This window comes from Monocercomonoides exilis, assembly GCF_001643675.1.
Source record: "Monocercomonoides exilis strain PA203 chromosome Unknown scaffold17-1647472, whole genome shotgun sequence".
In the NCBI taxonomy this organism is placed as follows: Eukaryota; Preaxostyla; order Oxymonadida; family Polymastigidae; genus Monocercomonoides; species Monocercomonoides exilis.
In genome coordinates this window covers 590,249-605,352 of record NW_027150562.1, presented here as the reverse complement: position 1 = coordinate 605,352, position 15,104 = coordinate 590,249, and the positions used below count along the sequence as shown (strand labels likewise).

The window sequence follows — 15,104 nt, the reverse complement described above, 5'->3', positions numbered from 1 at the left end:
ACTTAACGATTCTCTTGCTTTGCCTCAAGAAGTGTTTTTGCAATGTTTTCGTGATGCTGCAAAAGGAAAGGCTATTATAACTTCTCAAGCAGAGAAAAGCCTTGGGCAAATTCATGAACGACTATTGTCTGATTTTAATAAAAATGCAACTGTATGATATAATGTATCGGTTTTTCTTAACAACTTTTTTAAAAGGAAGAATTTGTTAACCTCATGAAAGAGCGTAATATTTTAGAAGCATGTGCAAAAGTTGATGAAAAGTTGGAGATAATTTTTTAATTATTTTCTTTTTTTGTTAAAATTTTTGATACCTTCATTAAAAAAATATCTAGAGAAAATGTATATCGTTCTCTTGAAGAAGAAACAAAAGAACAATTCAAATTAGCTGCAGAGCTGGAACAGGTAATGAAACAATTAGTAATTTTATAAATTTTATAAAAAATTTTTTTAAAGGAGCGCAAAGAACATGAACAATTGATGGAATCTCTTTCAGAATTACGGAAAAATTATGATACATTTATTGAAGATTTGGTAACTGCAACCCAAGTTGTAAAAACGTGATTGAATCTCCAATTCATTTCAATCGTCAAGCAAATACACTTCATTTCTCATTTCATTTTGTAATTATTGAATTATTTTGTTATATGTTTTGATTTAGAAAGAAATAATTTAATTTGCTTTTTAAGAAGCACACTATCATATAAATACAATAAATTATTTATGTTGAACATTTCACATTCAAAAATTTTTGATCTGAAATTCGCTCATAATATATGGAATAGATCGTATGTTTGATCATTAAAAAAGATGGCTTTAAAAGTTCCTTATTCTTTACTAAAATATGTTTTTAATGCAACACCAGAGTTTGAACGTAGATCTGGTGCAAAAATCACATATGATAACAATTTGGTTTCTTTTTCTGGAGAGCCAGAACAAATACAACAAGCATTGCAATTAATATCAGAATTAATGGTCGAAAAATCTGATGTTGTTCCACCAAGATTAGATTTGTGTTTGAAAGTTGATAAAATTTCAGAGGATGTTATGGACATTGGGGAATTTCCAAAATATTTTGAAAATGAGGTTTGCGAAAATGAAACAAGATTATTTTAGAGAGAGAAAAAAAATAAAAAAATAAAATATGTTATATGATGTAAATGCAAAATAAGAACAATAATTATTTAAAAAAATAAAATTTTTTTGGATATCTTAATTCTTAATATAAAAATAATCATTTTTTCATTTAAATAAAATTGACAGGGGACACGTTTTAAATTTATTGAAACAGAAAATGACTATTCCGCGCTCGTTGAATTTTCTACTGTTGAAGAGCGAGATTATGCGCTCCATCATAATCCTCTCCCAAAAACTACTCCTCTAATTTTCTCCATTCCAGATCCATCTACTTTTGATCAAGATAAAATGAAAGAACTTTCACAACAAAAACCAGAAGCAAAAATTGAAAAATCCTCTTTTGATTCATTTAATCAAGAAAATGTTGACAATAAAAGAAGGGCTGTTTGTCAGTTTTACAATACTCCAAGCGGTTTGATAAATAACTTAATTAAATTTACAAAAAATGAAAAAAGAAAAAATCAAATAAAAATGAAATTCTTTTATTCATGGGATCATCAGGCGCTGTGAAGGAAAATGAACTCTGCACAAGATTAAATAAGTCTTGGTGCTTGAATCATGATTCTCATTTATGAGAAAGAAAATCTTCAAAAGCCAAAATTAAACCCTATATAAATAAATCTTTAAATTTTGATTTTTAATAATTTTTATTGGAGGAATTTGAGCCTTTTCTATTAATCTTGTTTTTTAAAACCAATTGTTTTCGTAATGTGATCAAATATTTCTGAATGATGTTGTAGGATGTCCTAGGGGATCGTCGTGCCCTGATGCACATGTTAGTGGGGGACAGCTCTATGTTGATCCAGAAAGATCACTATGGGTTGGTCAACTCGGAGCATACAACACTGAAGATGCGCTGTCCAGACGATTTGTGAGTGCTGGCATAACACCAGAGCAAATAAAGCTTTTCAAAGCAAAAGGAAGCCCTGTTCCATCTTATGCCTTTGTGGAATTCTCTACACCAGAAATAGCTCAATACGTCTTGAAGGAATATGACTATATGATCGACCAGAGGCGGTTGAAGGGGTACCCTGTTCCAACTGCAGTGCTGAACAATGTGGGACAGCGACCAATCCAGACTGAGCCTCCTCCGCTTCCAGCAGGTCTTTCCTCGCGTCTGGATCCAGAGCCACTGGTGATATTTATATTGAGCACGGCTGCTGTGAACAATAAATCTTCTTCTGGAGACGTTTCAGATGATAAAGGTTTTGACAAGTTTGCAGATAGAAAAAGAGATAACGATGACATGCGAGACAATCAGAGAGACCGAGCAAATGCCAAAGATTTCGATAGAGAAAGTGGAAAAGGCGGAGGGAAAGAAAATCCATGGGAAAGAAGCTGGGACAATCAATGGGGAGGAGGAGAAGAGCAGTATGGGAATAACTCAAAAGATTATGAAAGAGGCAGAGGATTTGACAGAGATAGAGATCGAGATAGAGACCGGGACAGAGACAGGGATAGAGACAGAGATCGTGATCGCGACCAAGAAAGGAATTATGACGACACTCCCATGTGCTATTTCTATCAGACGTCACGTGGCTGCCGCTTTGAGAAAGGCTGCAAGAAGCTGCACTTTTCGCGGGCGCAGTATATAAAGGCGTGCGTGCACCATGCGATGGAGGCAGGAGGGATACACACGCTGAAGCTTATCAATGGCCCAATTCCGCTGGGCGATCCTGAGTTTGAACTGGAACGACATGGAGTGCAGAGAGGAGGGATGTTCATGAGGCGGTCAGAAAATACTGTTCTGTTGCTGTTTTCGAATCCACTCACGATTGAAGATGAAGAAGAGCGCAGAGAGCATCTGCATCTCATCACAGACATTCCAACATCCAATTTTGAGTTTGAGGACTGGCAAACTGAATTTGTTAAGAAAAGAACAGAAGAAAAAGCAAAAGCAAACAAGTTGAGCACAGCTAAAAGTGCTCCTGTTGACCCCAGGAAGAGCGTTGAAGAAGTGAATGCAAAGAAAAGTACAGCTGATGACAGTTGGGGCTCTGCGATGGAAGAAGCGCGAAAAAGCAATAACGAGAAAGCAATCCCGGAAGCTTCGGCTCCAAAAACTGAGGATGACATAAACAAACAGATTGAATCTGATGCAAAAGAAGTGAGTGAAATGATTGGAGGTCAATCATTTCATTCATCAGATGATTTTGACCAAGATTATGGCTTGGTTGCTACGAAGCGGTACCGTATTCCTTCTGCAAATGAAGAAGCCGGCAAATCTGAAAGCTCCTTTGACGAAAATGCAGGAGTCAAAGATGAAGGCAATATCGATGTGGCCACTTCTGTTAATTCGTCTTCTGATAACTCATTTCCTGAAACAGGCTTGAAACTCTTTAAAACTGATTTGTCATTAGATTCATTAGATTCAAAACTAACAAACGCTGACCAATGGCGTTCAAAAAGTGATAAGATTGGCCAGAAAACTGAGCCAAATCAAAAAGATGAATTTGATGTTAAAAGTGAATTAGAAGATGAGATAACGAAAACTGAGCGGGAAATAATGGGAATTAAAAACGAGCAACAAAATGTTTCGATGCAAAACCGATCTGAAAATTCAGCTAAAACAGCTGAAGAAATGTCAATGAAAGATGAAAGCATGAATGGAAACATAGAAAATATGCTTAAAATGATGGAACAGTCACAATTTGATACACATGATGAGTCCGAAAAGAAAAATGGTTCGTTTGAAATTCCTTTGCAATCAGATTCTCAATATCCATTCATGGTATTCGAGGAAAAACAATGTCCTGTCAAAGCAAAAGAGATTATTGATTTTGTCAGTGTGTTCTTTGACCAACCTGTTTCGGAAGTGATTGTGTCTGTGCTTGTGCGAAAGGCATACAAAGGACCATTCTCTGCTTTGACTCCTGGCTCATTTGCCCTCATTGAATTTGCTCGTCCTTCTCTGGCTGTATCATTTAATGAAACATTGAATGACGTTTTGAAAGATATTAAGAAGCTCAGACCATTTCGCGAACTGCTCTTGACTTCGCAGTATCCTGCTGATCGCCCCATGTTCCATCCTGAAGCCACAAAGCAAGCAGGCGGGCAGTATATGAAGCATGGAGACAGAGACAGAGATAGACGAGATATGCGTGATATGCGTGATATGCGTGACAGGGACTTTGACAAGAGAGACGGAAGGTGGGACGACCGAGACCGATTTAGAGAGAGGGACTGGACCAGAGAAAGAGGCAGAGATCGGAGGCAATTTCCTCCTCGAATGCCGATGGACAATCGCAATGACATGCGCTACGGCATTCCACCGATGCCACCACAAGGAATGATGGATATGTCCCAAGGTAACGTTGATCCCTTGTTGTGGAAGGACAGAAGACGCGACGACGACCGCTGGCAGAACGAGAGGCGTGGATTTGATAGAGGGAGAGATTTCAGCAGAGAAAGAGATCGCGATCATGATCGTGAAAGAAGCAAAGAGAGATATCGTGACTGGGATCGGGAACGAGAGAAAGAGAGGTTTGACCGCGATGGCTGGGATCCGCGCATGGACAGGGGAAGAGATCGACCAGATGACAGATCGCCTTACCCTGAGATGAATGACAGATATCCACCTGATGTCCGCTATCAGTCGCCTGGTGCACCGCCGGATCCTCGTCAGATGCTTTCGCAGCGGATGCCACCGTCCTCAATGCCGCCTGCTCCTCCTGTGCCAACTGATTCGTCATATGACAAGATCCGTTCAGTTGTTGAGATAATAAAGCAAAAGCAAATGGGAGCTCCTCCACAAAACTACCCAGGACATCCTCAGCAGCAACAAATGTCACAAGGAGCTGATAGCAATTTTGCTTCTTTGCTTCAATCGCTGTACGCACTGAGTGGGGCACCCATGCAGCAGATGCCTCCGGCAATGCCTCCTGGACTTCCACCTCCAAATGCTCCTTCCCCAACATCTTCAGTAGCTCTGCTTTCTGCACTACAAAAGCTAAATCCCTCACAGCCACCTCCAGATCCTCGCTTAGCCACATTGCCGATGTCTCATCCTTCCATGCGCTCATCTTCACATCATCACTCTTCAATGAGTCACTCTTCTCATAATCAGCAGCATCCTGCTTCAACGCTTGATCAGTTTCTTCATCAGCCTCGTTGAAATGTTTTGAGTTCTTTTCAGTTTTGATTTTGATTTTTCACCTTAAAATGTTTTTTTTTTTTTTTTTTCATTGATTTGTTTGTTTAATGTTTTTTAACATTAAGATGATAAATGTTAATTTTTAAACAAAATAATAATTAAATAACCTGATTAAATTATTGGAGCACTTAATTATAAAATAATCTTTATTATGTTTAATCAATTTATATTCTTTAAATAATTTAAAAACAAAATTTATTAGATAAATTTACGGTATTTTTTTCTTTATCAAAAATAAATACAGTCAAAACCGGATATAATCACATCGAATACAATCATATTCGTTCATAGTCACATTTTTCCATGCACCGACATTTTTAGCTCATTTTTCATTCATTTTCCATCGAATATAATCACAGGGATGAAAATATATAATCACATTTTTAATCATAATGGGTGATTTTTTCAATGAAAAACGGTTTTTTGATCAAAAATTTCAAAAAAACCGATTTTTCAAAATAATGTTTAAATAAGTCCAAATAACAAAATAAAACAATAAAAATTGTTTTTTCTATTGAGAAATGTGTATTTGTCAAGTTTTTTCAAAAATAAAAAAATTGACCCAAAATTAATAATTTCAAAAATTAAATTTCATTTTTTTCTGTGTTTTGTCACATCGCTTATAATCACAATCGGATATAGTCACGAAAAGTCGTGCAAAAACCGATGTGATTATATCCGGTTTTGACTGCATTAAATAATTGTATTTTCATAATGAAATCAATGATGAAACTGAATATATAAGAATTACTATTGTTCCTAAGCTTTTCTAATTTGTTGTTCATTTTTTTTTCCTGCTGCCAGCGAAATCGGAAAAAAAAAACTTTTTTTTCATGACTTTTCACTTCAAATTCAAAAAATGTTAACGAAAATTTTTTGTGAAATAATGCATTTTTTGAATAATATTAAATCACATACTGTCCAAATCATTTTAAATAATGATGTCATAATCTCATCTTCAGGCGATAACATATGATAGTCATCACATTCGATGTGGTTATTTCTCCTTTGAGTTTTTGATGAATAAAACTGGATTTCCAATTAATACACAAGAGTCAATAACAATAATAGTTTTAAGCTTGAAGTTAATCCATTTGATTACAGCAAACTTGATAAACAGCAATGAAATAAAAAGAAAAAATTTCAAATCAAATAAAGCATTCTGAGATTTTGTGAAATATTTGTGTTATAATTTTTGAAATCATAGCTTTTGTCGGTATGTTGGTAATAAGATAATTCTTTGTCTTTGGCAAGGAAAGGATCATTCATATTTTTGACGTGTTGCGATTATCGCAAATACCAATGTTCAAGATCAAACAGAAAAAATTATTAATTTTTTTTTGGAGTTTAAACACTACGATGTTCGTTTTGAAAATGCTTAAAATTTATTTTCGATCCGAAATTTTCGATTGAATAAAAATATTTTGAAAAATAATCACCTATTTATCACAAACGTTGGTTTTTGAGACAATTGTTTTGTTTTTGACTCTATTTTCAATTAACTTTTTGTTTTTGATAAAGAACAATTTTCTATTATTCACAAACTGAAGAAAGAAATGTTTAATACTATTAACACCAATATTTCACAAACATTATTTACTCAGTTTTTAATCGAATTGACATTTTTGTGTCACATTAACAGTGAAGCTTTTTATTGAATTCAATTAATTGAGAACACATCCAAAGAACAGAAGTGGAAATTAATTTTCCGTTCTTAACAAAGCTGCACGCTTTCTGTTTCATTCTTTATCATTTCATTGTTTGAAACTAAAGGTTATTTCAATAAACAAATTTCTTTATAATATTTATATTTAATGTATCCACAACACACTTCCCCAAAGGTGGTTATTATTGTTATCTTTGATCTTTCGGAATATGTGTAATTTTCCAGTTAGTGATTCAAACAAAATGTGCATTAAAAAAATGTTTCAGTTTCTTTATATTTTTTCTTTTCACAAAAACAATTAATCGAGACAAATGAAAACGAATTTTTTATTATAAATTCGAAATTGAAATATTCTCAACATCCATCATATTTACAGCGAATGCTCACTTCGAAGTTATTTGCAGATTATAAAAAAAACCTGACCAAAATTAGTTATTTGTGTAATTCTTTTTGAAAAGTTGAAAATGTTCAATTTTCAAATAAACCAAAATTTTCATATTTTGCTCATATTTCTGTTTTCACTCACAATTCTTCTTTGGAATGAATAAAATAACATCATCCAGAAATTGATTCCTTATTTAGGCAGTTTGGTATATGTTAACAAAAAATTGAGTGAAATAAGAAATTTTTGATTTATTTTTGAATAAAACATTTGTGACTTTTCAAAAAAAATTACCCATTTTCAAAAGTTAAAAAAAGCAATGATATTTCCTTCACTAGACAAAAAATTGAAGAGAAAGAAAGAAAGAAAGAAAAGAAAAGAAAAGAAAAGAAAAGAAAAGAAAAGAAAAGAAAAAGAATAAAAGAAAAAGAAAAAAAGAAAAAGAAAGGAAAAAGAAAAAAGAAAAAAAGAAAAAAAGAAAAAAAGAAAAAAAGAAAAAAAGAAAAAAAGAAAATCGTCTATCATAATATTATTTTTATAGAAAAAACACTTTGAAAAATTTCAAAAAAATTTTTTTTTCATATTCACGAATGTATTCCATATAGTTTTAATGATTGAAATCTTATATGAAAAATATTCAACAGAAAAATAAAAATTTCTGAATATAAAATAATATTGTTCAAACAATTTCTGTTGTCGCAATGGTATTTTTTCAAAAAACATGAATAAAAAACTGAACAAAAAATATATAATTTTGTCTCTTGAAATTTTTTAATATCTCATATTCCAGAAAATGTTAAGCAGAATGATTTCAAAGGTGTTATTTTTTTTTTTTTTTTTGCATTTTTAAATTCCAAACAGATTCTTGAAATAAAAGGTTATTCATTATTCATCGCATCGATGCAAATAATGATTTCCAAAAAAAAGAAATAATCCAAAAACAACGATTTGAAGATTTAAATGAATAAATGAATTATTGAATAGTTATGATTCATAACTATGACATGTGAAATATTACTATGGGCCATATTCGAATTCTTTTATCTTTTGTAAAGGCAGAAAGACGATTATAATTTTTGAAAAAATAAGATTTTTTACAAAATAAAATATATTGATGACATCAATCGTCAGCATTTTTGAATCTCACACGTCAACTGCACAAACGAAAAATTCATTATCTAATCTCAATAAATTATTTCAAAATGCATTTTTGAAAAAAGATTCTTCATTTCATACAAATTTTATTGAATGCATTAATCATGTTCTGGCTGTTGGACCGAATGACGCACACGCAGATGCATTGATCAAACTTGTTGCTGCATTTTGCTCAACATCAAAGGTGCAGATAGCCCCACAGCAAATTTCATCGCCTAAAAGACATGGGGAAGCACAAGCTTTATTGGCACAATATCAAATTGATTTTGCAGAATCTTTTTTGCACTATCTGGTTAAGTGTGCATCTGTTAATGATCGAAATGTGAGACTGCGATCTCTCCAATTAATTGGAGAACTTCTTCAAAAACTTAATGAAGACAGTGAATTTAGTGCAGCTATATTGGACGAGGTTCAAGAAGTTTGCATCATTCGTTCGGTCGATCGTATTCCAACTATTCGAGCAATGGCAGGATTTGCAATGCACCGCCTGCAATCACCTACTCTCGGAATTGATTGTCCTGTAGTTAAGGCATATGTGCGAATGTTATCTGATTCGGTTCCAGAAGTTCGTCTGGCAGCTTTGAAATATATTTCTCCTCATATAGGCACAATCCCATTCATTCTCGATCGATTAAGTGACACTTCACCACTTATCAGACTTGAAACTATTTCAGTAATTCATTCAAAAATACCAATTGATGCACTTCTTCCATCTCAAATCACATTTATTCTTTCTCGCTGCTTTGGACACAGAGACAAGGCACTTGGAGATGCATGCGCTGATCTAATATGTAACGCGTGGCTGCGTCAGAAGGGGAATAATCCAGTACAACTTTTAGACACATTTGCGTTGTCAATTGTTGATGGTCGTGGGAGGCGAGAAGTTGAGAGAGAGAGACGACTAGCAGCTGTGAAAGAGGCCGAGAGACAGAGGATGAGAGGAACAATGCTGATGAGGTTGGAAGAGCGGGAAGAAGACGATGCAGACAACGCAAAATGGGCAGTGGAAAGCGATGTTGAGGAAGGAAACGACGAGGAAGAACCAAACGACGATCCACTAGCTGTGCTGGAGAACGAGCGAGGAGAGAAAGAAGAGTTGAAGATGAGAGGTGAGCAGCTGAAATTGATGCGCCAGAAAGAAGAAGACGAAGAAAAAAGTCTGAAGCACCTTTCTTCGAAAGCACAAGGAAGGAAAATGACAAGCGAGCTTCGAGATTCTGAAGAAGCCGAATTAGAGAATGAAGAAGAAGGAAATTCAACGATGAGTGCTTCTGGTTCTTCTTCAGCATCTTCATTATCAGATCTTTCATCTACACAATGGCAAGCAATTGAAGAAGCCATCCAACAACCTCCTTCTATTTCTCCTCTGTGCTCTCTTCCTTCGATGCCATCTCTGTCATCAATCAATCATGCGCACATGCTGATTCAGAGCGTGGCGTTTATTCTGGCTGGCTACTCTATCACACACACAGACTCAGTTGTCATCGATCTTAATCGGCACTCACTCACATTTGGTTCTGTCTTATTCTGGCGGTATCTAATCGTGACACTTCTCAACAGTCCTTCAATACTAACATCTTCTCAATCATCATCTGGAAATAGACACAATCTTCGAAGACTAACATCTGCAAAGAATACTCCTGCACAATTAAGCAGAAGTGTAACAGAGGATCTTGGTACAATTCCCGGTGAAAGTTCAGTTAGGTCTGAGCTACTTGACCAGCTACTGATTCCTCTCTCACCATTCTGTGGACTTGTTGCAGAAATGGTGCAGTTGATGGAGACTGAACAGAGAGAGAAGAACAGAAGTGGAACTATCATCGATTCTGCAGGCGGTGGCACAGGCGTATCATCAGCATTAGTAACACCACCTGCACAATGGCTCTTGACAGAAATCAGAGCTCGCTGGGCTCTCCGAAGGAAAATGCACAGAGAGCAACAACTTCAGATTCTGCGCGATGAGATGATTTCGCAAATGACAGCTGCAGGAGAAGTAATCACCCCAGCAACACAGCTGCCTCCAATAGATGAGTCACTAATCGAACCAGATGCAATTACACCAGACAACACGCTTATTCCGTTCATGTCACCAAAGACAGTATCTTACTTCCTTCGCCCACTGATGATAGGACATGCTCTTTTGATCATTCCTTTGCTTGACTTTGACGAAGCTGGCAGAAGGACAGCGTTGAGTCTATTTCGGTCTCTTTTGTCTTCAAATACACTTCCTTTTTGTTTGATTGATCCAGTTGTGAAAGGATTATCACGTGCAGTCGATACAATTGATGAGCTAATGACAGTATTCTTCGACTGCTCGCTGAAAATTGTGCCACAAACTCACATGCTAAAAGATGTGATTCAAACAGACAATGAAGACGACTCGCAAAATGTCGGATTCAATGCTGTGGGCTCCTCAGTTTCTGAAGAACGTCCAGAACCACGACAGACGCTGCTGCCATCTTCTGCTCGAACAGTTGCTGACATAACTTTCCACCCTCTTCTTCGCATCCTTCGCATCACCTCCTCTTTTATTGTTCTTCATAGGCGGCATTTTCCTCCTCCGTCACTTCCACATCTGCTCTCACAGGTCGTCTTCCCTTCAATTGCCCATCCTTTCTCTCCTGTTCGAGCGTCTGCTATGCAAGTGCTTGGGCAGATATGCCTTCTAAGCAAAGGACACGCTAAAGAACGATTGCCTTTGCTGATCCATGCTGCGACGAGTGACGTTCCGCGTGTTCAGTTGCAAGCGATGCGAGGGCTGTTTGATTTAATGCTGTTGTATGGAGTGGAGACTGTGGCAGCAGAGATGAAACGATTTTGCGATAAAAAAAGAGAAAAACAAACATCCGGAGATTTGGATGATGAGGACAGTATCCTTCAAAGCAGCAACAGTTCTGGGAAGGATCTTGGGCTTCAAAAGCTTATCTCAAACCACTCTATTTCTGGATCACCTTTGAACGAAGATGAAAAAGAGGCAACAAAAGAAAAAAATAAGAAAACAGGTGATTCTGAAAGTGATGACGAATCAGATGAGCAAGATTTGTCTGATTGGATTCCGCTCCCTTCAACAATCTCGGCTCATCTGTGTGTCATCACTCCGTCTTCATATCAGTCAATTCCACTTTTAGTTCGAAATCTTTCTCTTTCTCTTATTCCCACACAGAAAATGACAATGCATCCGTTTGTTTCTGCTGCTTCTGCATTCTTTGGTTCATCTACAGGTGCAAACACTTCACCTTTATCTTCACTTTCTTTATATGACACAATTATGTCTCAAGCAAATTCACTTCAATCCTCTTCAAGTGGATCAACTTCTTCATCGTCTCATCTTTCTTCAAATGCAGGATCGCTTACAGATCGTCTGAAGCAGCACGAGATGATCCAGCAGAAAGAGCGGTTTTTGCAGCGGAAGGGAAAGTTGGGACAAAGAGGGATGCAGAAGCTGGTAGAAGGAAGGCAAATAGTTGAATGTGCAGTGGAAGGGCTGGTCAAGCTGTTGGCAACAGGAAGAATAGGTTTTGTTTTTGAGAAAGTGGAATCTGATGAAAACGAAGAGGAAGAAGAAAAAACAGAAGAAAAGGATAACAACGGAGATGATGAAAAGAATGAAGACAACAGAGAAGGTGATGCAGATGAAGAGAAAGACGACACATTATCTCAGCAATCACATGATCATTCAGATGGCTTCCATGGCTTGTCATCTCAATGGCCAACATATGATGGACATATCCCATCAACGCAGATGCTTATCACACGCTCGCTTGGTTCAGCATTTGAGTTGAAGACGCCGAGCTTGGAACGAAATGTTAGTTCAAGCATAACAACGCCGTATGAATCGAAAGTGATGGAGGAATCTCCAATGGCAGTTCATAACAACGAACTATCCTTGCCTCCTCCATTGTCACCTCATTCTGCATCGATCGCTTTGCTTTCTTCGTCAAAACTCTGCGCAGCCACTGGATATGCTGCACTGCTAAGTCAATTGCTTGTGTGCTTGTTCCATCCATCAACAACAGAAATGGACAAAGTGAGGCAAATATTGTTTGTGGGGATGTCCATTGTGATTAAAAGGTTGGTTGTCTTGACCGAAAAAGACAGGGCAAAAAAGATGAAATTCAGAAGAGAAGCAAAAAATCTGTCAGAAAGCAATCAGAGTGACTTCCTCGAATCAATGGAAGTTGGAATTCAAGATTCTACATGCACTTACAATGGAATTAGGCAATACATTGAACAGTCTTTGAACAGAGAAAGTGGCTCAACTGCATCAACAGCATCGAATACGGCAAGCGCATCTCGTTCTTCCTCACAAGCCTCATCATTCAACCAACCAACTGTTATAAGCAAAGCTAATCTGAAGCATTTATCTAAAGTACATGTACAGCCATGCTGGATGCAAGATCCAGTGGAGGTTATTATTTTGAGCTTTTCATTGTTGCTGAGATCGATTGCAATGTCTTCAGAACACAGCGAGCTGCGGGAGGCAGATTTTAGTAAGATAACACTATTTTTACTGCAAATAACTGATGATGGCGAAAGATCTATTGAAAAAGATAGCGAGAAAGAAGGGGTAGAGAAAGAAAAAGAACACAATGAAGACGAGCAAGATAAAATGGAAATGGATGAAGATAACGAGAAAGAGAAAGAAAAAGAGAATGACAATGAAGAGCCTCAAAACGATAAAACAGAAGAATCAACGAATAAAACAACTAATTCATCAGTTACCGCAAAAGTCAAAGCGAAAGCGAAAGCTAAAGCGAAATCCAAAGCCAAAGCCAAAGCAAATTCAAAATCCAAAGCACAAAGCAAGAAAAATGGGAAATCGTCAAACAAAAAGAATGAAGAAGAGGATATTGAATCAGATTCTGAATTTGAAGAATTGAAGATCAAAATGGATGAAGATGACCAACCACTACAAGACAAAACAGACACAACGCAAAAGTTGACTGTTTCTCAGCCAAACAGCCACGAGCGAATGCTTTATCGAGCTCTGTTGGATGCAGTGAGTGCAAATAGGAGTGTTGCTTATCTAAAGAGAGATCCAGACGATGAAAGCGATGAAGATGATGAATACAGCGACGATGAAGAAGATGAAGACAACTTTGGCAAACGAGGAGCTAAAGCATCATCAAGGAAGAAAAATCAGTCTGCTTCAAAAAGAGGCGGTAAACAGAATCGAGATTTACGAGGAAGAAAGAAGAGTTCACCTTTAATCCAAATAATGAAGCTATTTATTCCAACACTAAAGTTTTATCAGACCCCCAATTTGATTAAATTTTCGAAAATGCTGAAGCAAAAGAAGAGCAACAACTATCGGGAAAGTGATCTTATTACAAGCGAGTGTATCTTCTTTACAGAGCTATTACTTTTGATGAGGAAGATTTCGAACCAACTGGAAGGAGATTTCCAGCTTCAGCGCACTTGGCGAAATTGGCTGAACTCGATTGGACTGGAATATATCGGCGACAGCACGAAGATCACAGAGGAAATGAAGGAAGAACAGGGATGCACACCTGCATGCCAATTGAAGTACTTCCTTGCAACAGGCAAAGCAATAAGAGGAGGAAACAATGCAAAAGAAGATAAAAAGACTGATTCGGAAACAGAAAAAGCAGAAGGACAGGAAGAAGACAAAGAAGAGGAATCTGATCTGACTATTTTTGAACTCGAAAGAATGTGTCTTGAAGAGAGAATAACTTTCCATACATCACAAATGCACGAGTGGTGGATGGAAGCTTATTATGAAGTCTGGAATTACTCAAATAAGCACAAGAATCGGCAATTTGATGACGAAGCACAAGTTAAAGACGAGTTTTCAGACGATTATGAGGCAAACAAATCAGACGAAGGATCGAAGCAAAAAAGAAAGAGAAAGCCAAATATTAAAAAGGGTGAATCAGAAGTGGCGAAAAACATTCGTCAAAAGAAACAAGAAGAACGCTCAGAATTAGCAATGGAAGAGTCAGACGAAGGAGGAGAAGACGAACTACCAGCCAAAACAAAGAGAGTTAAAGATAAGAACGATCAAAGGAGAGGAAATGGCAATTCAGCCAAAAGCCAGAAAAATAACAAAAAAGGAAATAAAGGCCAGAAAAGGAGAAGGAGAAGATATGAAGATTCTGAATCAGAAGATGAGTCGGAATTTGAAGCAAGCAGCGATAGTGATGAAGACGACAGCAGCATCGACGAAGAGGATTTGAATGACAGCATAGATGAGCACGATGCTGGCGAGTCTTCGAGCGATGAAGAGGAATTGTCTCATGAAGAAGAAGATGACAGAAAAGAAGAAGCGGAAGGAGACAAGGAAGACGAAGAAGACATCACAAAGAGTATTCTAAACAGCATAGGCGAAGAAATTAATCGACTTTCAATGGAAAAGAAGAGAAATTCACGGTAAACGTTGATTTCAACCCAAAAAACATTTCATCATCGTTTTTGAATATGATAGTTAAAGCGACAATGAAAATGATTATCATTTCTTTTAGCACTTTTTAATCCAATGCTATTAAATTCATTCACACAGCTAAAATTTCCCATTTCAGAAATTTGCACTTCGCATTTCACATTGATGTTTTTGTATTTCAAAACTTATAAACATATAAAAAAATAAAGTTATG

The 15,104-nt window shown here is 36.6% G+C and overlaps 3 protein-coding genes across 3 annotated transcripts; all 3 read left to right on the top strand.

The window, feature by feature from the left end:
- Positions 1 to 213: 213 nt before the first annotated feature.
- MONOS_17445 (uncharacterized protein) lies at positions 214 to 561 on the top strand (the record flags this gene model as incomplete). Its single annotated transcript, XM_067870366.1, has 3 exons — positions 214 to 260; positions 333 to 402; positions 454 to 561. The coding sequence occupies 3 exons, from the start codon at positions 214 to 216 to the stop codon at positions 559 to 561; spliced, it is 225 nt and encodes a 74-aa protein (XP_067729191.1).
- Positions 562 to 776: 215 nt separating this feature from the next.
- On the top strand, positions 777 to 5,408 carry MONOS_579 (uncharacterized protein). The gene is made up of 3 exons (XM_067875969.1): positions 777 to 1,083; positions 1,261 to 1,546; positions 1,875 to 5,408. Exons 1-3 carry the CDS (start codon positions 808 to 810, stop codon positions 5,246 to 5,248), a joined length of 3,936 nt encoding a protein of 1,311 aa, XP_067729190.1. The 5' UTR covers positions 777 to 807; the 3' UTR covers positions 5,249 to 5,408.
- Positions 5,409 to 8,361: 2,953 nt separating this feature from the next.
- MONOS_580 (putative Condensin complex subunit 3) lies at positions 8,362 to 14,884 on the top strand (the record flags this gene model as incomplete). Its single annotated transcript, XM_067875981.1, has 1 exon — positions 8,362 to 14,884. Exon 1 carries the CDS (start codon positions 8,450 to 8,452, stop codon positions 14,882 to 14,884), a length of 6,435 nt encoding a protein of 2,144 aa, XP_067729189.1. The 5' UTR covers positions 8,362 to 8,449.
- Positions 14,885 to 15,104: the final 220 nt, after the last annotated feature.

Bases quoted from the DNA above. Each gene is read 5' to 3' on its own strand.
- MONOS_579 (XM_067875969.1), top strand. From the start codon at position 808: ATGGCTTTAAAAGTTCCTTATTCTTTACTAAAATATGTTTTTAATGCA. The intron at 1,084-1,260 runs GTTTGCGAAAAT...TAAAATTGACAG, and splicing joins CAAAATATTTTGAAAATGAG to GGGACACGTTTTAAATTTAT. The intron at 1,547-1,874 runs GTTTGATAAATA...ATGATGTTGTAG, and splicing joins GTTTTACAATACTCCAAGCG to GATGTCCTAGGGGATCGTCG.